Raw genomic sequence first — 25,823 nt, forward strand, 5'->3', positions numbered from 1 at the left:
GAAAAAGCAATTTAGAACAACTAATATATAAATGAAACTAGGAGGAGACAGGTGAGGTGGGGCCTTCTAGGACATTTTACAGTGTTTCATACTGTTTTCTTCCCTCTCGACCATCACTAGGAGACTCTGACACATACTGAAATCACTTCCCAAACTTTTATCAAATTAACACATGTATATATGTCAAATTAAATAGTGCCAAAAAATTTATAATGTTCCTCAATACGCTCCCCTATAGCACTTCCAAAGGCAATCACTTTAACTCTTTTAGTTATATCTTTTGGTAGTTATCTCCATATTTCTAAATAATATGTGTTTTGCTATTTCTTGATTTATTAATTTTATAACATCAAATAACTACAAACTACCATTTATTATCATCATCATAACTAACTTCAATGTTCATAATTCAAATTGTATTTTATAAATATATTTAATTTACTGTTCACAATCAACCTGTAAAGAAGTATATCTTTTAACAAGTCCATTTTACTAAATGACAAAACTGAAGGGAGGTTAATTAATTTGCCCAGGGCTACAGAGTTTACAGAGTTATTAAGGATTTAAACTCAAGCAATCTGGCTCCTGAGCCCTTTCTCTTAACTACTTGCCCTTTATAACTACAGCCTCTCATAATAAATGAGGATTCAGCTTTCTGACATCACTCCTTACCCTCAAGTCTTCTAATATTATTTTTAATCCTCACTTGAAGACATGTTTTGTTTTATTTTGGGGTTTTTTTTTTAAGTGATTTTAGAGAAAGGAAGGGAAAGAGAAAGTGAGAGAGAAACATCAATACACAAGAGAATCACTGATTGGCTGCCTCCCATACACACCCTGACCGGGTATTGAATTGGAACCCTGGGTACGTGCCCCGGCTGGGAATTCGACCCCACCAACTTTCAGTGTATGAGATGATGCTTCAACCAACTGAGCCACATTGGCCAGGGCTTCTAATATTTTTAGTTAAATCAATAAACAGTGTTTACATCATTATGGCTACATATGCACTGTTCACAAATGTCAAAGCAGTTTAACATTTCTTTCCTGTAAAGCTTTTTGTTACTTTTGAGAAACTGTTTTGTTTTCATCCTTAAGTAATTGTCTACATATATATATACCTACTCTTTGAAATGCTCCATCATATAACCTCCACATAATCTATCAATGCTCAATATAACAGGAGGGTACACACAACCCACACATGGGGTAAACCTAGAGCACTTGGCTCAGGTAACCAGGGAGACTGTGCCCCACTACATAAGGCCACTCTACTAAGACTGGGAGATATAGCAGCTCTAGCTAATACCTAGAAACAAACAAAGAGGCTGCCAAAATGAGGATAAAGAAACATGTCCCAAGTGAGAGAAAAGAACAAAACTCCCCCAAAAAACTAAGCAAAGTGGAGACAAGCAATCAACCAGATTCGGAGTTTAAAAAACTGGTTATAAGGATGATCAATAATCTCAGTGAGAACTTCATCAAAGAGACAGGAAACATAAAAATGGAGATAGAAAAAATAAAAAATAACCAATCAGAAATAAAGAATACAGTAATTGAAATGCAGAATAAATTACAAGAAATCAACAGTAGAGTAGATTGAAGTAAAGGATTAAATCAGAGATATGGAAGATAAGAAAGCCGAAAACACCTAATCAGAGCATCAAAAAGAAAAAAATTTCAAAAAAATGAAGAGGGGTCTCTAGGACAACATCAACCACACCAACCAACATTCACATCACAGGGGAAGCTAACTGTTCAAAGCAAGAAATTGAAAACCTATTTGAACAGTTAATGATGGAAAATGTCCCTAACTAGTGAAGGAAATAGACATACAAGCCCAGGAAGTGCAGAGAATCCCAAACAAGATGAACCCAAAGAGGCGCACACCAAGACACATCATAATTAAAGTGCTAAAGGTTAATGACAAAGAGAGAATCTTAAAAGTAGCAAGCGAGACACAATTAGTCACTTACAAGGGAACTCCCATAAGACTATTGATTTCTCAACACAAACTTTGCAAGCTAGAAAAGATTGGCACAAAATATTCAAAGTGACAAAAAACATGGACCTAGAACTAAGATTACTCTACCCAGCAAAGCTCGTTTAGAATCAAAGGACAAATAAAGAGCTTCCCAAACAAGAAAAAGTTAAAGGAGTTCATCATCACCAGACCAGTATTACAAGAAATGTTAAAGAGGCATCCGTAAAAAGAAGGAAAAAGAGATTTAAAATATTAATAATAAAAAAGTAATAACTACATAGCTATCAACAATTACTTTAAATGTAAATGGGTTAAATTCTCCAATCAAAAGACCTAGGGTAGCTAAATGGATGAGAAAACAAGACCCCATATGGTGCCTACAAGAGACTCACTTCAGATCAAAAGACACACAGACTGCAAGTAAAGGGATGGAAAAAGATATTTTATATAAACAGAAACAAACAAAAGAGCTAGGGTAGTAATACTTATAACTTACAAATCAGACTTTAAAACAAAGGCTAGCCCTGGTCAGGTGGCTCGGTTGGTTGGAACATTGTCCCATACACCAAAAAAGGTTGCAGGTTTCCCAGTCAGAGTACATGCCTAGGTTGCAGGTCTGATCTCCAGTCAGGGCACATACCAGAGGCAACCCATCAATGTTTCTCTCTCACATTGATCAATCTTTCTTTCTTTCTTTCTATCTATCTATCTATCTATCTATCTATCTATCTATCTATCTATCTATCATCTATCTATCATCTATCTCCTTTCTTTCTCTCTCTCTGTCTTCTGCTCTCTCTCAAATCAATAAACATATCCTTGGGTGAGGAATAAATAAATAAGTAAATAAGTAAATAAATAAGTAAATAAATAAAAAATAAAACAAAGGCCATATATATAACAGGAGACAAAGAAGGACCCAGCAATTCCACTTCTGGGTATTTATCCAAAAACACCCAAAACACTAAATTGAAAAGACATATACATTTGTATGTTCATTGTGGCATTATTTACAATAGCCAAGATATGGAAGTAACCTAAGTGTTCATCAACAGATGAATGGATAAAGAAGAAAAAGTGGTGCATATATGCAATGAATGGAATATGACTCAGCCATAAAGAAGAACATCTTGCCATCTGCAACAACATGGATGAACCTAGAGGGTATTGTGCTGAGTGAAGTAAGTCAAACAGAAAAACAAATGCCATATGATATCGCTTATATGTGGAATCTAAAAAATAAAATATACAAACAAAACAAAAACAAAGTCATAAATACAGAGAATATTTTGATGGTTGCCAGATGGAGGGGGATTGGAGAGATAGATGAAAAAGGAGAAGGGATTAAGAGTACAAACTGATAGTTATGAAACAGTCATGGGGATGTAAAGTATAGCATAAGGAATGTGGTCAATAATATTGTAATAACTATGTATGTATCAGATAGGTACTAGATTTATCTGAGTGATTACTTCACAAGTTAACTAAATGTCTATAATCACTATATTGTACACATAAAATTAATGTAAAATTATATGTCAACTTTAACTGAAAAATCAAAATTATGAAATAAAAATAAATATGCTGAGAGTTACTTCTATTTTAACAAGAAAAGACATCAATGAATATAAGCTGTGATCAGAAATTTTAAGACAATGATTTTCCTAGTTCTTTAATCACAAAAATCTCTTATTTCCTTCACACAAAATTGTTGAAGTTCTAAATTTCTATACTATTCAATGACACCGTTTTTATGAAATAACATCATTTTCTCTATCTCCAAAGCAAGCAACACTATACTATCACATAATATATAAAAGAAACTATTTTTTTCCCAAAGAGAAAGATTTTATCATCAATTTATTTCTAGAAATGCCAAATAGCTGGGAGGAATAAATATGTTCATCTGTGTGTTTCCTCTTGTATACTAATATTCTATTTGAAATTGTGTATTTTACAAAATCTTACTCACCTCTGCCGGATGCTGAATTATGTACAAGTGGGTGGAGATGTGCAGAGGATGCATTGGTAGAAATGGACATAAACACACTTTCTGAGGTCGGCTAAAGGGCATAAAAAAAAAGAAAGCCTATAAATGTTTACAATACAATGATATTACAATAATCTAAAACTCGAATATAATCCAACATCATTATATAAAGAAATTTACTGAAGTTGCATTCTTTTTTTTTTCAATCCCCACCCAAGGATATTTTTTTTATTGATTCTAGAGGGGAGCGGAGGGGAGCGGAGAGGAGGGGAGGGGAAGGGAGGGGAGGGGAGGGAGATAGAGAAACATCGATGTAAGAGAAACATCAATCAGTTGCCTCCCACATGCACCCCAACTGAGGATCAAACCCGCAACCTGGGTATGTGCCCTGACCTGGAATTGAACCCAAGACCCTTGAGTGCACAGGACAATGCTCCAACCAGTGAGCCACACCAGCCAGGGATAAAGTTGCATTCTTTTAAAATGAAACACCAAGAATGAATTTAATCACTCAGACTTTAGATATGAGAATTTGGGAAAAGATTCAAGTAAATTCTTTGCCATGTATATAGATCAAAGTACCTCAGAAAATGTTGTCTTAGTTATCTGTAGTGAAAGAATACTCATAAATCACCACCATGGTCTTTTTACGCATGAAGCAACATTTCTACTAAGTTGCATTCCAAATTAAGAACAGATCTCATGTCAAAGAGAAACCTGGCAACTTTTCTACATCATCTGAAATTTGGGGAAACAATATGATAATAAAATATTAGAAAAGAATTATTACCACCTAGAAGAGAGTTCTAATCAAATTTAGCCATGGGTCAACATGGAGAGCTTAATTGTGAGAAGAAACCCAAACAGCAGCCACCAAATTATATTTGGCTAGAATTATATCCACAGAGTGTCTGCCTGTTTTCCCTTTTGCTATTTACTTTGTTTTGTTTTACTTACTTTTTAGTGCTTTACTGCTGTCTCAGGAGCACATTCATTACAAAACTCAGATGGAATAAAAAAGGGTACACTTCCCATCTGAGTCCTTCAATCTAGGGCATTCTCTTCTCTAGGGGCAACCAATGACCAATTTCTTGTATGTCCTTCCAAAGGAACTGTAGGAACATATATGAATATTTTACCATTTTACCATTAAACCCTACATTTGATATGTGTGTTTATAGTATGAAATTCATCAAGGAGCCAGACACAGCATATCATGGAAATAAATTTTCACAACAGATCACTATTACAGAGAGGTTATATGACATTAAAATAGTATACAAGTGAATGTTATATTAAAGGGAATTCCCAATGGCATACTAGCTACTACAAAACTAATCACTATCAACTCCTTCTATAATTTTGCTTATGCAGAATAATAGCCTAAGGTAAGAAATGCTTATGTTAAAAAACCATAGAGTATGACTAAATTGGCTCAACAGTATCAACCACCTCATTCTGCAAGAAACTGTCAAACTCATGCTCCTGCTGAATAAATTATCTACATAATAATCTTAGGCAGAGGTATAAATGACTCCTCCCCTCTCCACCATCAAAACTAAAATGGATGATTAACCCAAAGAAAACCAATATACTTGCTTTCCAGTTACATATGAAGTGATCTGGTACGATTACTCTGCCCTACACTGGATTCCTTCTCAGGAATGTGAGATTTTAGGAACAGAGTCATTCAATGATAAACACAAGTAAACAAAGAAGGGAGCTGAGAGTGACTGACTGAAGTAGGTATATTGACAAACATATCAAGGGCAACAATTAGAAAGGAGTCTTTATTCAATAGAATAAAAAAAATGAGGCACATTCAACTTCTAAAATTTTCTGACTTTATGTATTTTTTTTTTTAATCCTCACCAGAGGATCTGCCTACTGATTTTAGAGAGAGAGGAAGGGGGGTAGAAAGACATCGATGTGAGAGAGAAACACAGATCAGGATGTGACCTAACCAAGGAAAGAATGTGCAACCTAGGTGTATGCCCTGACCAGGAATCGAACCTGTAGCCTTTAGTGTACAGGACAATGCTCCAACCAACTGAATCACCCAGCCAGGACTAAGGGTCTAACTTTTTTACATGAAAATCTGTGTATGACTGAATGCACAGATGTCAGCAAAATTCTTTTATAAAATGTAATTTCAGCCCAGCCAGTGTTGCTCAGTGGTTGAGCGTCGACCTCTGCACCAAGAGGTTGCCGGTTCAATTCCCAGTGAGGGCACATGCCGAGGTTGGAGGCTCAATCCCCGGTGGGGACCATGCAGGAGACAGCCGGTTGATGTTTCTCTCTCATCAATGTTTCAGTCTCTCTTTCTTCCTCTCTCTCTAAAATCAATAAAAACACATTTTAAAAAATGTAATTTCAGATCAGATGAAGAAATTTTAAAAATTCAGAATTTAATTTCATATCAACTTAAATATCTGTAAATTGTATGATTCTAAAAATACGAAAGAATGCAAAAAAAAAATCAAAATCAAATGTCCTATGCAGGAAACATCCACACATTAACAGAGCCAAAGAACTGCAAATTCCAACCAAGTAAACACACTAGGGGGAAGCTGCAGATTTCTGTGGGTAACAGAAAACTAGGTAAACACACCCTGAAAATAACATCTTTCCCTCATGGTATATATGGTGATTATAAAAGTCCTTAATATGACGGTTAGAATAGTGCAAAGACTGCTCTGATATTGGTAGCTCTGGGTTTCATGCCAAAACCTCTGTTCAAAAAAGTAAGGGGGAAAAACCAACCTTCAGTTACCTGGGATGGTAACTTCTTTGAACTTTAGGAATACTTAGAATTAAATAGTTTGGAGGGTTCCACTTCCAGAATGACAGGGAAAGTTGCTTCACAGACCCACACACCAGTGAAACAAGCAAAACTGACAAAAACTATTTTAAAAAACAACCATTTAAAATCTCGAAATTATCCTGAGGACATATTTAAAATAAAGAAATATTATTCAAGAATATCTACTAAAATTTAGTATAGGTGAAACCAGACATGAAAGGGTCCAAGCTGTCTGCTGCTACCAGTCAAATAAGTAGAGACGAGGTTGAATCTTTGTCATGCATTTATTAATCAGATAGCAGCAATCAGAGAGAGGCGGGTGTAACACCCTGAAAAGACCACTCTGACATTTCATTTCAAACACACTCATATAGGGTCAGTGGGTAGGAAAAAATCTAAAGTTAGCAAGTTCCCATCCCCGGGTCTGCCTCCTTTGTTTGTCCTTGCAAAGATTAGCCCAGAATGCTGTCTCCCTTCAGATAGGTTCTGTCCTTGATCTGGGCTCTGGGCTGCCTTATCCCCAGGCCCTGTTCTCCTGCTTGCCACACATCCTTCAGTTTCCCAGAATCTGTAAGAAAAGCTCTTCTTTATAGTGAATAGCTATTAAACAACTGTGATTCTATTTCTATTATGTGCCTCTCCCCTATCATAGGGACAGTTTATGGTATTTCCTACCTTGCCCCAGCTCAGGTTGACAGATGCTCCATTCCAGGTAGGTGCGGCCAAGAAAACAGAGCTCCCTCACAGCTCTTAATCAAGGTTTACTGTATGTCACAGAAAAAGGTAGGTCATCAACATTTCTCATCCCCTCCAACTCCAAGTTAAAGAGGCTACATTCCCAGTGAGTATCGCTAAGAGATAAGAGGCTCCCTTTCTCCAACCAATCTCCACCTATAAAACAGAAACTTTATCACAGGGCGGCAGGCTGAGATTGCTGGGGATCCACTGCTCTCACCCCCATTTGCTCAAAGTACACCAGAAGTAACAAGTCAGAGGCTACTGCCCAGCCCTGTCTTATTCTATCCCTTCATTTTCATACATATCAAATATTGATCTCTCCTTCACTTCCTCTCTAATACTTAAGCAATTAGCTTCTATTATAAATGAAATTCAGAGTCTCAGATCATCCATTGTTATAATTTGTGATCATTCTAGTAAGTGATAGCATAAGAGGCAAAAATATTTACTAATAAAAAAATAGCTAAGCACTTTATGCATAAACACTGTAACTGTGATTTAGGCTAAAACTAATTGTTTTGGCTTATGCTTTGGCATGCTCATAAAACATAATTACCTATTTAATTTTAAAGCATGTATCCTTTATTAACCTAAGTCTTATTACATTTACTTCAAACTAATAAAACTACAGCTCTTTTAAACATTTTGCATTACAACTGATCAACTTTATATTTAGCAAGTTACTTTACAATATGAATTTGTGCTTATTTGTTTATACTTTAACAGCAATTTTCTTCATACTTTCCTCCTCCACAATGGTCTGTATACACTGCACTGGTGATTAGCTGTCCAATTGTTAAACTATCTCTTACCAAACTAATGGGTAAGTGTACAGTAACTGCTTTCCTCATTCTAAAATCTTTTTCCAAAGAACAAAAATTCTTCCTACATCTCAACTTAACTCTTAAAGATTTAAATATTTCAAAACAATACTAGATTAAAAAATGATAAATTCAGCAAACTTTTATTCAAATATTTACTGTACACCTAACTATGCCAGATATTAGGCAGTTGGGACAACAAAACCAAGATCCCTGCTTTCGTGGAGCTTATTTGTTCTCGAAGTGCCAGAAAATTCCTTTCTTCTTTTGAACTACTGTGCTTGATGGGGGGGAAATACCAGAAAACTACACACCAATACATTATTTATAAATAATGGACATCATTTTAAAATAAAAATCAAACTACTTCTAGAATCTATATAGACCTAAGGAAGAAAAATTAATGTCTGAAGAAATCAACCAGTCAATTTGGTATAGGTTTGGAGAATAGCTTACTAAGGTATGTCACTGACAAGGCCATTGTCTTGCTATGTGATCTTGAGCACATCACAGGTTTTCCAATTTCCTCCTTCATAAAACTGGTAATAAAGCACCAAGAAAGTTCTGGGGAATAACTACTGAATGAATCATAGGCAAATGTTATAAAATTGTAATCATTTGTGACTATTAATTTTCAGCTAATTAGAACAGAATGACCAAAGTAAGAGATGAGGTTTTTCCCTCTTCCACATGTATAATGCATTGCAAATATAAGTACTGTTTTCCATCACTGTGGTTTATCTTCTTTAAAATATATACAACCCAGTTAATGTTAATTATATTTTTAAAATATAAATGAAATTTTAGAATAATTTCCCTACGGGAATTTTATGAAATAAGCTTTTGTTTTTTTTTCTCATTAAGGATTATAGGAATAAATATGTAGGATTCCTGTCAGACTAAGACTGACTGGCTTCTGAAGTGAAAGCTGTAATACGAGGGTAATCTGTCACTCTAGGCATGCTATCTCTGACAGCCTGTATGCAAATGAAATTATAGCTGGCACATGACCAGAGATGCTTGAACCTACAAAAACCATTTTTCAAAAATTTAATTAAATTTCTTACATAATATTCACTGACAACTATTTTTCTAATAATACTAATTTTAAATATGAAAATCTCACAAAAACAAACTGTAAAGATTAGTGAATAGATTTTCAAGAATTACTACTTTTAAAGGATTTCTTTTACACACTAAAAATACCCCAAAAGACACAAATGTAGGGACACAGAAAAATTGTGCACCTCAGATTTCCTAATACTCAACAAAATTTTTATAGTCCCTACAGAGTGAAAAAGCAAAGAACAAAGAGTTTCATAGCCTCTGCTAGATTAGTTGAATAGACACTCATTACACATAAAAATGCCAACAATTTAGTAATTTTAAAACAAGCTTTGAAAAACTAAGTACCACAGTGCCCTCTACTGTCATTTTAAAGAAACTTAATCTGTATAATAAACTAGTTTTTAAATTTATGAAACTATATTCAATACAACCAATTAAAAAAGAAACAGCTCTTCTTTATTAATATATTATAGTAAACTTTTACCTCATAAAGAGAAGAAAAATAGATAACTCCTACTATGTCTGATTGCTTCAAATATAAATAACAATATTCTCATACCCCTCAAAACTGTTTTTATCACTATACTATTTTACTTTTTAACTGCCTTCAGGCGTACAGGAAGGATAAGCTTAGAAAATAAAATTATGTTATAGGAAAGGAAGCAACTCTATAAAGAGAATATCTTTAGATGAGATTTCAAAGACCTGTGCTCCAGAGAGCATGCTTAAAGCAGTGTTCTCCGAAGTGCATTAAGTAATATGACCCAATGGGGTGCAAAAGAAAATATTATCACTTCTATTTATAATTAAGTATTACTAATTATTAGTACAGAGAATACCACTCCCTCCTTGGGTTGGTATAGGTACACTGATAGAAAGGGAGAAGTTCCATGCCATGGAGTGTTAACAATGGCACTCGCAAAGAAACTACATTCACCCACAGAGAATCTATGTTGAAGGAAGTCTAATTATACAATCACAATGAACAAGTATACAACAGCTGTTTCTTTCTTACTCCTAGTTCAAACTCTTCATTAGAATTAAAACTCTAATCAGATATGACAATAATTTTAAAAAGCAGAAATTATACAGATTAATTGTGCTGTGGATTCACATTTCACTATCATTAACAATGAACCTCACCATAAGTACATATTATGGCCTCAAGATAATGGGTAATGACAGTATGATTCCATCACAATTAGCAAGACATTTTTAATAGTTTATTTCATATTATCTCTTCCTTAATCCTATCTCTTTTTGTGTAGGTTTCATGAGGCACATCATACATTAATATATAATAAATGTAAATAATCACAGATAAATAGAGATAAGCTTATCAACAAGATCTATAATTAAGAATATTTTTAGCAAGTGTTATTATAATTAAAGAAGCCTTCAGATGAACCAGATGCTTCGAAAACAAAAGCCTTGAGTACAGAGAGTGACTATATACAGCAGCTGTATAAAGTCCCTATTGTGGATGACAAAGTGATGGATCACTGTGACCGAGAAGCTTATCATAAAGTAATCACCTATATTCTTATGCTATTACTTTCTCTTCTATAAAAATATAAATATAAATATAGCACACATCTTTCTTAATAGCAAATTAAGTTAATTACTCTTCCCTCTGCAAACTTGTATTTTCATAATTTGTTTTAAATACTAGTCATTTAGACATGTTGTCACTCACATTCAATTCACTATGAATTCCAGAGAAAACAATTTCTTACTTATTTTTCAATAACCCAAATTGTATACTTACTGGATATTGGATATTAAAGAAATAATGACTGAATGAATAACTACCCACGTGATTTATCAAAGTGAGCTTCCAGATCCCAGTGTAGCAGAATTCTACGCTCCTTATCCACTGGCCAACTAAAGGGAACAGCATAAATGTCCAACATGACAATCCAGAAATCAAAGGTTAAAGTGGTCCCAAGGACTAGCTATCCCCTCAGTAGAAATATTTTACCAAGAATAGCACAGAATTAAGGGACCATGTTACTAGAAAATATTTTCATTTGTCTATTCTTTCCTCTCCTTTCCCTTACCTAAAAACTATATTTTAAAATACAGGCTTTGTATAGCTGATTTATTAAGGAAGTATTCCATCTAATTTTATATAAATGTCCATTTCTTCAAAAGAGCAAGAGGAGATTGAGAATTTTCTCTGATATGAAAAAGAAAATATAATAAGGTTTAAATCAGTGTTACTTGACTACATAAGAAAATACAATAATGCTATGAATAAGTCACTGATTTTGATGCCCTTAAAAGAAGTATTTTTCATCAATGTAACATTTATTTGTAGCTGGAAAGTGAGTGCTTTTGAAAGCCCCAGAATGAAACAATTTATTTATGGTGAGCTGTAGTATTAACACATGCAAAATTATAGAATAAACAAAGAAGGCTATTAAATGCCCTTAATCTCTGAATCTAGAAAACTACCCTAATACGGCAGAAGTTGACTAACAGCAAAATAGACCGATTTCATAAATAATAATAATGATATTTCATGGAGGGGAAATGAAAACAAGAAGAGGGAGGAAAAATAGGGGGAGGGGAGAAGGGAGAGGAGGAGAGAGGAAGAAAAAGAAGAGAAAGAGTAGGAAAAGGTAAAGAGGAAGAAATTAACATTAATTGAACACTTTTATGTTACAGGCACTATGCTAAATATCTGACCTTCACTTAATTCTCATAAAACCTGTAAAGAAAAGGTAGAATTGTTGTCCTAATTTACAGATGAAGAAACCAAGATGTAGAGAGGTTAAGCAACTTTCTCAAGAGAAAACAGCTGGGGCTAGAACCCAGTTCTGTCTAATTCAAAAACTGATGCCCTTAACTAATCCATTTTGTTGATTCCATATAAGCATTTAATGTTCAATGAAAAGTTTTAACACATAATTCTATGTAGCTTCCCTAGGTCCCAGAAGGCCTAGCACTAGAAGGAAAACACTTGGTGATAAACAAACAAACCTAAGTGTCTAAAAGAGACCCCCAAGAAATAAAAGGTGAAAGCCAAAACATTCATAAAATTCTCCAGTACAGCCCGGCCGGGAGTGGCTCAGCAGTTGAGCATCAACCTAGGATCCAGGTGATCAAGGTTCGATTCCCGGTGAGGATAAGCCTGTTAAGAGATTCCAGGAGCCAAGCTGAAAGAGCTCCCAATGGACCCCAAAAAATAATCTGGGCAACAAAATAAATAATAGTATTGGATTATAACCAAGAGAATAAAATAAATACTCATAATTCCACACAGACATAAACAACTTAAATAGGAAGAAACAGCTCTTAACACATAGAAAAATTCCAATCAATAAATGTAGAAATAATTATGTAAGTAGAAAATCACCATTAGAACACCATAACGATAATTGTTACAGGCAAAGTCTACTGATAGATGCAAAAATTACTGGGCAGAAATTTGAGGAAAAACAGAATATTTGGATAGTCTTAAAATAACCCCCCTCTAAGGTATTTATTAATTGCAAAGGGGAAAAGAGTAGCTTTACAGTAGAAAAACCCAGCAGACACCACCTTCACCAAGTGATCATGGTTAATCTCATCAGGAATAAGGCATATAGATATCATGTACCTCTGTTCTAAGAAGGACACATCACACTGTAATTATTTCTGCCAAAAAATGTGTAACCTCATTCTAATCACAGAGAAAACATGAGTCAAACCCAAACTGAGAGACATTCTACAAAAATAACTGACTAGTTATTCTTCAAAAGTATCAAGACCATGGGAAACAAGAAAGGCCTGAGGAGCCATCACAAACTCAAGGAGACCAAGAAGATATTATAATTAATGGAACATGGACCCTGGGTTAGATCCCGGACCAGAGAAAAAGGATATTAGTAGGAAAACTGGTGAATTCTAAAACAGTTAACAGTGTTGTATCAATGTTCATTTCTTAGTTTAAATAACAGAACTTGCTGGGAAATAATTCTCCATAGGCCTCTTGCATTTCTGCATATCTTATGAGTGAGGCACTAGCTATGCTTTTATTCTGGACTATCCTCTTAAAGATGTTTATATGGTGAACTGCTTTTGAAACAGGTAAGTTCTCCAACCGGAGCAAAGGGTAGTTTTGCTTGCAACCCATTATAAAAGATTTGGGAATCCTAAACTCAGGTTTCATCAGCCAAGATTCAAATCCACTGGGTTCACAGCATCCACCTAGGCTCCTCTGTGAAACCCCTACAGAACTGGGATAGGAGGGAAGAGCAAGGGAAAATGCCACACATGAAGCTCATACTAGATACTGTGCCATGAGTAAAAATCTTTGTCTTTCACCCAAGAATCTCATGTATTTTGTCAGCATCCATGAAACTGTGGTAGGCTAATATGTCCACTGCAAATAAAACCTCAGACCCTTTACAATTCATAATAGTACTATTGTTATGTATAATAATCATATTGTGTTATTGGGTTATTGGGTTATTGGGTGAAGGGTATACGGGAACTCTCAGTAATATTTTTATAACTTTTCAGTAAGTCAAAAAATATTTTTAAATTAAAAATTAAATCAATCAGTATCCAAATACCAATTCCTCCATTCCAAATAATAATAATAATAATAATGATGATGATGATGATGATAATGGGCAAGAGCTTATAAAGCAGTCTGCAAAGCCACTATGTCTTAACATAGCACCTTCTCAAGAGCATGGTTTCCACTTCACTTCCTTTATTCTAATCTCCATTAATAAACTTTGGGGTAGATCCAAGATAGCAGCAGACTGAGTGGAAGCTACACTGACACTCTCCCAGGACCAAACTGGAATTACAACTAAAATACAGAAAAACCATCCTTAATTATCAACTTCAACTGAAGACAAGCTGGAGAGCCCCCTCATAACCAAAGACAAAAAGTGGAGACCGCGTGAAGACCGATAGGAAGTGCCAAGGCACAAGAAGGCTGGCTGGGCTCCCATATGCCCCAGATGAAGGTCTAGAGGGGTATCTCAGCTGCTGGGGGTTCCCACTGAGAACTCTGGAGTCTAAATCCAAGCTGGGCTCCCCAGCCCAGAGCACCAGAACTGAGAAAGGTACCCACAAAACATCTGGTTGTGAAAAGCAGCAGAGTTTCTGTCTGCCAGGGAGAGATGGCTAGAAATGCAAGGACCCTCTTAAAGGACCAACATACAAAGTTTCATGTGCAGCCACTCACCTTGGGTTCTGGCAGAGGGAAGGCAGAGTGGACTATAACACTGTGAGAAGAATCCAGGGGAGCTGGCAGGGGGAACAGAGTCCAGAAGGCACCCATCACCCATCTGGGTCCCTATGCTGAGTCACTCCCCCATACTGCAGAGGACATCTTTCTCAGGCAGACATTTACCCTCTAAGCAGATTTTGCGTAGAGAGGGAGCAATTGCCCCAACCTGCTGGAAAACCTCTCACCCCACCCTGTGGAGTTTCTACTGCCTGAGGCTCGTTAAGAGACTGAATAACAGCCTCTGGGTACTTTGAGTATTTGCCTACTTTTCTTCTGGACCCAGGGCTTGGTAAAGCAGGCCTTGGTGCATATCGTGGTCCTGTCCAAACACACCCAGCCCCAGCAGAGGGTACCACGAACTGTGGAGTGTGGAAAACTTCAAACAGGGTACTAAAGGCCAATCACAAACAGCATCTGACATTGGCCTGCACCAGAGATCATCCAAAAGACTGGGAGTCCTAGCATATCTACCTAATACACAGAAACAAACCCAAACAGGCAGCCAAAATGGGGAGACAAAAAAACAAGCCCCAAATGAAAGAACAAAAGAATTCTCCAGAAGAAGAGCTAAGTGAAATGGAGATAAGCAATCTATCAGATACAGAGTTCAGAATACTTATTGTAAGGATGCTCAAGAGCATGAGAAAAGAAATGGAAACTATGAAGGAAATTAAGAATGACAGAGCAGAAATAAAAAATACATTGGAAGGAATAAACAACAGATTAGGGGAAGCTGAGGATCGGATCAGCAAATTAGAAGACAGCGTAGAAAAAAATCATTTAATCAAAGAACCAAAAAGAAAAAACTATTAAAAACAGGAGGACTGTCTAAGGGAGCTGTGGGACAACATGAAACATAACAATATTTGCATCATAGGAGTGCCAAAGGAGGTCGAAAGTAATCAAGGGTTAGAGGACCTGTTTGAAGAAATAATGGCAGGAAACTTCCCTAACCTAGTCAAGGAAAAAGTGACACAAGTTCAGGAGGCAGAGAGAGTCTCAAGCAAAAAGAACCCAAAGAGGCTCAAACCCAGAGATATCATAATTAAAATGCCAAAAATTCAAGACAGAGAATCTTAAAGGCAGCAAGAGAAAAGCAATCTGTTACCTACAAAGGAGCTCCCATAAGGCTGTCGGCTGATTTCTCATCAGAAACTCTACAGGTCTACAGGCCAGAAGGAAATGGCATGAAGTATTCAAGGTAATGCTAAACAAGGATCTGAAGCCAAGACTACTCTATCCATTCAAAATAGATGGTGAAATAAAGAGCTTTCCAGACAAAAAAAGGCTAAAGGAGCTTATCACCACCAGACCAGCATTGTAAGAAATGTTAAAGGGACTGCTACAAGAAGCTGAAATAGAGAGAATAAGAAACATAGGCATAAAGAAATAAAATAGCAATAGATAAGTACGTATCAATAATAACCTTAAGTATAAATGGATTAAATGTCCAGTACAAAAGACACAGGGTAGCTGAATGGATAAAAAAACAAGACACAAATATATGTTGTCCACAAGAAATGCACCTCAGAACAGAAGACTCAAACAGGCTGGGAAAAAAAAAAAAACAGGAAAAAAATTCTGGAGGACTTTAAAGGAGAGATCAACAGCAATACAGTCACAGTAGGGAACTTTAACACCCACTGACTTTACTGGATGGATTTTCCAGACAAAAATCAACAAGGAAACAGTGACTCTAAATGACACACTAGATCAGATGGATTTAATTGACATTTACAGAACATTCCACTCCAAAGTTACAGAATAGGCATTCTCCTCAAGTGCACAGGGGACATTTTCGAAGACAGACCACATGTTAGGAATCAAAACAAGTCTCTACAAGTTCAAGAAGACTGAAATCATATCAAGCATCTTCTCGGGCATTTACATCATGGAATACTATGCAGCTGTAACAAAGAAGGATCCCTTACCCTTTGAGACAGCATGGTGGGACCTGAGAGTATTATGCTAAGTGAAATAAGCCAGTCAGAAACAGACAAGTGTCACATGATCTTACTTATATGTGGAATCTGATGAACAAAATAAACCGATGAACAAAATAGATCCAGAGACATAGAAGCATGGAACAGACTGATGAATCTCAGAGGGACAGCGGGTGGGTGGGTGCGTGGGGAGAGATTAACATAAGAATTTATATGGCTGGCCGGGCGTGGCTCAGCGGTTGAGCGTCGACCTAGGATCCAGGCAACCGGGGTACAATTTCCAGTCAGGGCACATGCCCGGGTTGTGGGCTTGATGAATGACTCTCTCATCATTGATGTTTCTATCTCTCTCTCTCCCTCTCCTTTCCTCTCTCTGAAATCAATAAAGATATATTAAAAAAAAAAAAAAAAATTTATATGCATATATGCAAACCCATGGACACAGACAATAGTGGGGTGAAGGCCTGGGGGGAGGGGTTCAGAGGGAGGGGATCAATGGGGGGGAAAGAGGGCATTTGTAATACTTTCATCAGTAAAGATAACTTAAATATAAATAAATAAATAATAGTAGTGGAGTAATCATTGCCACTGTGTAATTTGTATATATTACATTAGGTTATCCTCTCAAAGAATTCATTATTTGTTGGGGGGGGGGATAGGAGAAATGGGTTTAGTAGGTCAAAATGTGCAAAATTCCAGTTATAAGTCATGGGGATGTAATGTACAGCATGATGACTATAGTTAACAATACTGTAGTGCATATTTGAAAGTCACTAAGAGACTAGATCTTAAAAGTTCTCATCACAAGAAGAAAAAAATGTAAGGTGAAGAATGTCTACTGGACTTATTGTAGTGATCATTTTGTAATATATTACAAAGCATTATATTGTACACGTGAAGCTAAGATAAGGTTATATGTCAATTATACCTCAATTTTTCAAAATTCATACTTTGTTAGAGCAATGGTAATCACTGCATTTTTTTCTGTGATTTCTTCTGTTTGGGAGTTTGCTTTAAACACGTCATTTCAAGTACATTAATAGTTATATGCCTTGTTTGTTAACTACTTAGGTAACTGTGTGCCATCAATTTTGTGGAGAAATTACCACCCTTATGCATTGTTGGTAGGAATGTAAAATGGTTGCAGCTTCTATGGAAAAGTTTGGCAATTCCTGAAAAAGTTAAACATAGAACTGCCATACGACCCAGCAACTCCACTCTTAGGTGCATATGAGTGCATAATGAATAAACAAAAGGATAATGGATACAAAAGTGGTATATACATGCAATTCAGCCATACAAAGAAATGAAATTTTTATACATGCTACAACATGCATGGACCTTGAAAACATTCTAAGTGAAATTACAGATACAGAAGGACAAATAGTGTGATTATAGGAAGTATCTAGAATAGGCAAACTCATAGATACAGAAAGTAGAATACAAGTTACCAGGTGCTGGGGGTGGGCAAGGTGGGGAGATGGGATGTTATTATTACTTAATGGATACAGAGCTTATGTTAGGAATGTTTTTAAAGTTTCAGGTATAGATAGTAGTGATGGTTACACAACATTATGAATGTATTTTAATACTACAGAATTGCATACTTATCAATGGTTAAAATGATAAATATTATGTTATGTATATATTAACACAATTTTTTCTAAAACATTAGCCTACCAAGTAACATGTCCACATAAACAAACAAATCAGACACATTTCTGTCAAGCCAATCCCTTTAACCCTTTGCAAGGAGACTCATTTCCATATCTTCTCACTTTCTTTCCTTGAGTAATCCTGGAATACTTCTACTTACTTCACTTCACTGTTCCCTCTTTCCCCACAACGTCTCCACTAGGCTTCCAATAGAAAAAAAACAGAAACAAGAAAACAAACAAAAAACTCAACAGAGGGGGAAAAAATAAATTCCTATCAGCAATCTTTTTTATATTATTTTTTTTCTTCAGTTACAGCTTACATTCAATATTACTCTGTATTAGTTTCAGATGTACAGCACAGTGATTAGAAAATCATGTACTTTACAGAGTGATCCCCCCAGTGTTTCAAGTACCCACCTGGCCCCAAACATAGTTAATACAATATTATTGACTATATTCCCTAGCCGTTGTCTATATCCCTGTGACTATTCTGTAACTACCCATTTGTACTTCTTAATCTCTTTACCTTTTTCACTCAGTCCCCCAACCCCTCTCCCCTTTGACAAATTTGCCTTTCTAACTGAAAAGTGAGGAGCCACTAATACAAATGAGTAGCTGACCACAGGCAGGTAAAGGATTCAGGAGATAAAAGCTCGATCTTAAAAAAAGACAACAATTAAAATTGCTCATCCCAAAATAATTAAAAGTAGCCATGGACAAAGAAAAGTGAAAAGAATCGATGGATTAGAAGACAAACACTTCACTCGAAGTATTTATTATATGCAAAGGCAAAACAAAAGCAGTCATGCTATTCATTTCAGTATAATTCATTATTACGTGGTGTACTAATGAAATATGAAAGCTAAAGCAGCTGTACCTCTTACTAGTCATCTGACCTTGAGGGTCTATAAAAGGGAATAACTATTTAAATCACAAAGCTATCTTATGTACCAAATAAAACTGTAGATGTAACAGCACTTTGTAACCTGTGAACTTTCTAAGTAATGACAAATTTTAAACTATATATTTCTGAATTTGTTTTCTCATCACATAAGCACTAACAGAGCTATGAATTATTAATTTGGGGCAAATATACTTTAAAGAATTAATGAGCTTTGATGTTCTTTGAAGAAAACTTCCAGCTATCAGAGGGTAAAAATAATTCTTTTTTTTTTTTGAGGAAAATAAATCAAACATTTAGAAAGCTCTGATGTCATTTTTAAAATTGGTCACTCCTCTTTGGAGGCTTAATTAAGATTAAGAAAAAATTCCCTTTTAACATATATCATCTGCTCAACTTTGAACATATGATTAGCCTGCAAAGCAATCTGTAAATCAGTTAGCTTTCCACATATATTATGAATAAACTACTTCAAAGATTAAACATATTTTCTATACTAACAGAAAAGAACAAATTAACTTAATAATTTTCTCTTGGGAAACGATACTTTTGAAATGCACAAAGAATTAAATTTGCAGATTATCTAAGTTTTCAACCTAAAAAGTTTCATCAGTAACCTAGTTGATTTTAAATTTACCAAAATTCTAAATGTTGATACCAATTCAACAATCTTAATTATTCTGCCTTGGGAATTACCACTTTTCACTTTTACCTACCAAACTTGCAGACTGACTTACTCTGCTGCTCAGACTAGCCACAATGACGTACATGAGACCCAGAATCAAAAACAAATGCCTACAAGAGGCAGGAAGTGAATCATAGATGAAGCAAGGATGACTGGGAGCTATGGTGACCTGGGCAGATCATATCCAATCTAAGGGTACAGCCAATACACAGCTGAGCCGACTATTGCTCAGGAAGGTGAACCCCATGCTCCTATATATTCCCATTCTCACATTAGCCAGAAATGTGGATTTTTATATAAGACATCTCGATTTTTAACTGTTAGCAACTAATTTTTCTTTAAATATATCTTTATTGATTTCACAGAGAGAGAGGGAGAGAGAGATAGAAACATCAATGATGAGAGAGTCACTGATCGGCTGCCTCCTGCACTCACTACTGGGGATATAGCCCACAACCCAGGCATGTGCCCTGACCAGGAATCAAACCTCAATCTCCTGGATCCTAGGTCGACACTGAACCACTGAACCACGCTGGCCAGGTGTGTTAGCAATGAATTTAAAACTGATAGAATACAGTTCAAAAACATCTGTGGGCTGCCAGTTTGTGGTTCCTGCATTCTTATTAAACACCCAGTCTTCCCTCCTTCCCTCTCTAATGATCTTAACCCAATCTCTTTTTTTCTCCAGAATATCCAAGCCTTAAAGAATAAGGAAAAGGTTAAGATGTGGAATAAAGGAGACAGATGTTGTTAAAACTTACAAACTTAAAACTAGAAAATAGTAAGTTTTGGAGATCTAATGCACAGCATAGTGATTATAGTCAATACTGTATTATACACTTCCGAATTGCTAAGAGACTAGATCTTAAATCTCACCTCAAAAAAAGAATTGATAATTATTTGAAGATAGCTAACACTCACAGTGGTAATCATATTGCAATATATAAATGTATCAAATCAACATCTTAAACTTACATACTTTTGTATCTCAATTTTTTTAAAAGATGAGCTAGAGAATACTGAAGTTCAGGCAACCCATTACTAAGCTTGAAGTAAACACACTTCAGCTTAAAAAGTAAAAAGAAATCAAAGCTGATCTTGCAGGCTTAGCGGCTCCACTTCAACTGGTGACTACAACTACTCTGCAAAGAAAATCGTAAGTCTTCTTCAGTAAGTGTGAAGTGTAGAGCAAGGTCAAGTGCTTGCATGAGCTGGGAACCAAGTGCACTGAAGCTGGAGACCCAATTTTGCTACTTGCTTGTTACCTCCACCTCCTTGTCATTTAACACTATCAACTCTGGAATGCTGTCATAAGAAATATTGTATATAAAATACCTAGGTAGGTATTTAAATGGGTGTTAAATACATTGGTGCAGTTTATTATAATCCTTACAATCCTGTACTCTTGGGTGAGAAAACACTAGAAAGAGAAATTTTTGTCTCAAAGTCGAACTGTGTCAGTTTGTGTCTGTGCTTTCCCTCCTGGTTCCCTCCCTCAGACAGATTAAAAAAAAAAAATACTCCACCCTGGCCAGGTAGCTCAGTTGGTTAGAGTGTCATGCTGATATGCCAAGGTGCAAGTTTGATTCCCGCTGAAGGCACATACAAAAATAAACCAATAAATAAATGCATGGATAGGTGGAACAACAAACCGATGTTTCTCTCTCTCTCTCTCTCTCTCCCTCTCTCTTTCTAAAAAGATCAATGGTGGTTTTTTTTAATATTGTGTATTTAGACATTATTCCATTATTCTTATGACCAATGATTTGCAAATGGCCTCTACCTCTTGTCCTCAGGCTCATAGCAATATCCACAGAAGATATAAAATATAATTCAGAATTTAGCATCTTTACTGGAATGAGGCCCTAACTCTTCCTAGTCAAGCCTTTCACTACTGTGTCACCTTCCAGTTTGCACTTTTTAAACAGATTGCATTATAAATTATAATAGATAAAAGCCACCTGTAGAAGTCAAACTTGTCACCCCATCAAATATAAAAATACTTCAGTGGCTGGTTTGTTGGGTTCTAGTGCATTAGGCTCAAACTACCTAACAAAGCTTATTTGGCCCTTCTCAATGCAATCATCACTAATCTCCGCAGCATCGTCTCTCACCTCATTTCTGCCAACCTCTCCAAATACATTATACTCTACACACTGTACTACTCTACACGCTGTTCCCTCTAACAGGAACATACTTTTTATAAAAGCTGTATCTTGCAATAACAAACTAATTTGGAATCTTTTAAAGAATATTCCATTCATGTTTAAGACATGTTATATTTCTAAAGAGCACAATTCTGCTGAGAAGTTAATTTGACCTTGAACTTCCTGAGCAAAAGCAATTTTTGGAACTCCCTAGGCTGTGACAATTATAGTTATATGTTTAGAGAAAGGAATACTGTTTTAATAAATGGCCAAGTAATTGTGACTTAGTGATCACTCAAATATAAGAATGCTTTTTAGTTTTTAAAATTATTGTAAGCATAAATGTAAAGAAGTTCACCCAGAAAACTAATAAAACCCTAATAGCCTAATGAAATAAAATATAAAGAGCCACCCATTAGTTTATATTTTATTGATAACACCTAATAGTCTCCATATTTCTAGAATTATATTCTAACCAATTAAAACAAAATGCACAGAATGCCAACAGGGAGAAGAGCTTTTAAAAGATAGAAAATTTTACTAGAGAAAGCAAAGTGCAGAAATGTTGGCATAAATCATAACCCTAAAATATTAACTAAATGTGACTGAAAACAAGCTAAAATGTAGCAAGTCATTTCTATTTTTAAAAAAGCAGATCAGGTTAGGGGGTATGGAAGGGTGAAAATGCAAAGCAAAAAGGATTTTTAGGGCATAAAAATACTCTGTATACTATAATGGTGGATATATATTATTAGAAATTTGTCCAAACTTAAAATATGCACAACACCAAGAGTTAAACCTCATGTAAACTATGGACTTTGAATGATAATGACGAGTCAATGTAGTTCATCAACTGTAATAAATGTGTCACTCCGGTGGGGAATGTTGATAAAGAAGGAAACTATGCATGGGTGGGAGCAAGGGGTATATGAGAAATCTCTGTACCCTCCACTTCAATTTTGCTGTAAATCTAAAACTGCTCTAAAAAAATAAAGTCTATTGTACTGATGACTGGGCATCTCCCCGAGCACAGAAAGGTTGCCGGTTCGGTTCCCCGTGAGGGCACATGCCCGGGTTTGGGGCTCCAACCTCAGTAGGGCTGTGCAGGAGGCAGCCAATAGATGTCTCTCTCTCACATGGATGTTTCTCTCTCTCTCTCTCTCTCTCTCTCTCTCTCTCTCTCTCCCTCTCCCTTCCTCTCTCTCCAAAACTCAATAATCTTTTTTTAAAAAAGTAAAGTCTATTAAAGGGGGAAAGCAGATCAGAAAAATTATAAATCTTTGCTAAACATAGGAGACTAAAAACTACGTGATAAAGTTAGCATGATAATTTAGCCCTGGATTTAGATCTGAAACACTTTCCTTTTAGCATTTTTTAGTGTTATCTCCTAACACCTTTAGACAACTTCTTTAAATAAACTGTATTCAACACCCCTTCTGTTCATACATCCAGTCCCTTCTAGACACAACTTATTCATCCTCCTCAAAAGCCTAATGTCTACCACTCACGGCGCACTTAGAAAATACAGAAAGTTCCTTACACTCACACCCCTTCTTCTGAGCTCTTACAATCCAGTCCTGGGAAAAGGTCAAAATGTCCAAAGTAGGGTCCTCTCAGTAAGCACTGAAGTGGTCCATACCTTCAGCCAGCCTGTCCGATTCCCCTTCTTGGATTGCTTTTCTCCTAGCTGGATCCTTCTCAGCTTTCAAATTTCAACATAAATGCTGTCTCCTCAGAAATCTTTCCCGATACCCTCATGCTATTTTTTTTCATAGCAACCCATTCCTTTTCTTCATTGTTGGTGTGTGTTTTTCAAAAATGTAACTACATATTTGGTTTCTTGTTTACTGGTTTATTACCTGTATCCAATAACAGACCGAACACTCCATATGGACACAGACTCCACTGGATTAGCAGTGATTAGCAAAGCACTCAATAAACACTGGTTAAACGAATGCATAAGTCTGGTACTCATGAGAAAAGTACGGGCTAAAGCAGCAATTTTCAATAGGTATGTTGTAAGAATTTTTAAAACATGCACTACCTGACTCTTTAGTCTGGGGCACTGAGCTCTTTTTCCTTAGATTGTCAAAAAAATGACAACAGTGAACACAACAATAGTGGTCAGGTGTGAATTTATCAAAATTATACCAATTTTTTTGTCAGATTGGCAAAAGGTATGTTTTTTGGTGTGCCATAGAATTGTAGCAATTAATTTATGTGTGACGTGACATAAAAAAGGTTGAAAATCGCTGGGGTAGAGATATTGCAGTAGAGGTAAAAACTTACCCATCACCTGTGGGAAGCGTGTGTGGTTAGAAGAGAATCTAGAATCAAGACAAGAAGCAGCCCAGCATTTAGAGTTTGAGTAGAAGAGGCAAAGAAGACTAGGGCAGAGAAGTCAGATACAAATTAAAGAAAAGCCAAAGAAAGAGTGTCTCAAGAAGTGAGTATTCACCTGCAGAATGCTGCCAAGAAGTCCAGTAAAACGTGAACAGAAAAGGATCCACTGGATTTCATCTCATGCAGATTACTGGTGGCTTTCGTGAGAGCCATTTCAGGACAGTACATATCTGATGACAAATTGTCAAGTGATTCTGAGATGAGGGAGAGGAGACACTAATAGCTAAAACTGTGGAGGGCAACAGTGAGATAGGCGATAGATGGAAACCTCCGGGAACCAAGGAAAATGATCCTCAACACCCAGGAGGTAAACAGAAGAGTGTATCTGAAGAGCAAAACATTCAAACGCGCGGGGAAAGCAATCCTCAGAATCCTTGAGTGCACCGGCACAGCAGGGTGATCCTAAAAAGCACCTACACAGTCGGGCACCTTGTGAGCACTCAGCAGGGTTAGTTGGTGGTGCGCTGCCCGTTTAACACACTGGCTCCTCGTTAGGCCGCGAGCGCCCCCAGGAGGGCGGAGCCGCGTCCGTTCGCCCCGCGCCCGCGTCCCCAGGCCTCGCGCAGCGCCCGGCGCCCAGCCGGCGCTCGGTCAGTGTTCCCGAGGGAATTCAGAACGCTGAAAGGCACCCCAGCTCCTGCGGCGGCCCCGGGCTCGTCTCTCCCCTCTAATTCATTGGGGGGGAGGGGTATTTGTGAGCTGACTGTCACTTCAGCATAAAAGTGTTAACTATTACAAGCATTAGCGTCATTAAGCCTGACTTCCCCACCGGACTCTCAAGTTTGACAGCGGAACTCAGGTCTGCTCACCTCAGGACACGCTCGGCATCTTGCGGGAAGCGAGGCTAAATAGGAACGAACCCAGATGAACGGCTGCTTGCTAAAGAGCCGCGGCAAGTACTCACAGCCACCGCGAGGTGGGCCCGCCGCCGCCGCCCGCAGCGCCGCGACGCCCGAGGCGGTGCCTCCCCGCGGCCGCCGGCTCAGTCCCCGCCCCCGCCCCGCCGTCACCTGCAGCGGCTGCACTCGGGCCTCCGTTCAGCCGGCTCCACGGGCAGCTCCCACAGCCCGTCCGCACTGGCGCCGTCCGCCTCCTCGCCCAGGGCCGCCGCCGCCGGCGCCGCGCCGCTCTCCCGCCGCTGCTCCTCCTCCTCCTCGGGCGGCTGAGACCGCGAGGCCCGCGGCCGCGCCACCGGCTCCCCGGGTGTTCGCGCCTCTTTCTGCGGGTCCATGGCCGGGACTCAGGTCCGGCTGTCCCACTGAGACCCCGCGGCCGCCAGAGGGCGCCACACGCTGAAGAATCCGGCTCGCGCCGCACGGCGCCACGCACGCACGCCACGCACGGGGGCGGGCCTTCAAAGTTTATGCTCATGGTCCCGCCCCGCAGCGGAGAAGGAACGAGCCCATTGGTCAATATCTTGTGGGACCTTTCGCCCAGAACCGGGCTGGG

General features: G+C 37.4%; 1 protein-coding gene across 1 annotated transcript in view; it reads right to left on the bottom strand.

Annotated features, from left to right (window-relative positions):
* The window catches only part of DTWD2 (DTW motif tRNA-uridine aminocarboxypropyltransferase 2), a 67,522-nt gene extending 41,917 nt beyond the window's left edge, over positions 1-25,605 (bottom strand). The window contains exons 1-2 of the mRNA XM_087815505.1: positions 25,385-25,605; positions 3,957-4,047 (exon numbers count right to left, since the gene is read on the bottom strand). Of these exons, the coding sequence (XP_087671631.1) occupies positions 3,957-4,047; positions 25,385-25,605 (312 nt within the window). The remainder of the gene's footprint in view (positions 1-3,956; positions 4,048-25,384) is intronic.
* Between the last annotated feature and the right edge of the window lie 218 nt (positions 25,606-25,823).

The sequence above is a fragment of the Miniopterus natalensis genome, chromosome 3 (assembly GCF_054644295.1).
Source record: "Miniopterus natalensis isolate mMinNat1 chromosome 3, mMinNat1.hap1, whole genome shotgun sequence".
NCBI classification, from domain to species: domain Eukaryota; kingdom Metazoa; phylum Chordata; class Mammalia; order Chiroptera; family Miniopteridae; genus Miniopterus; species Miniopterus natalensis.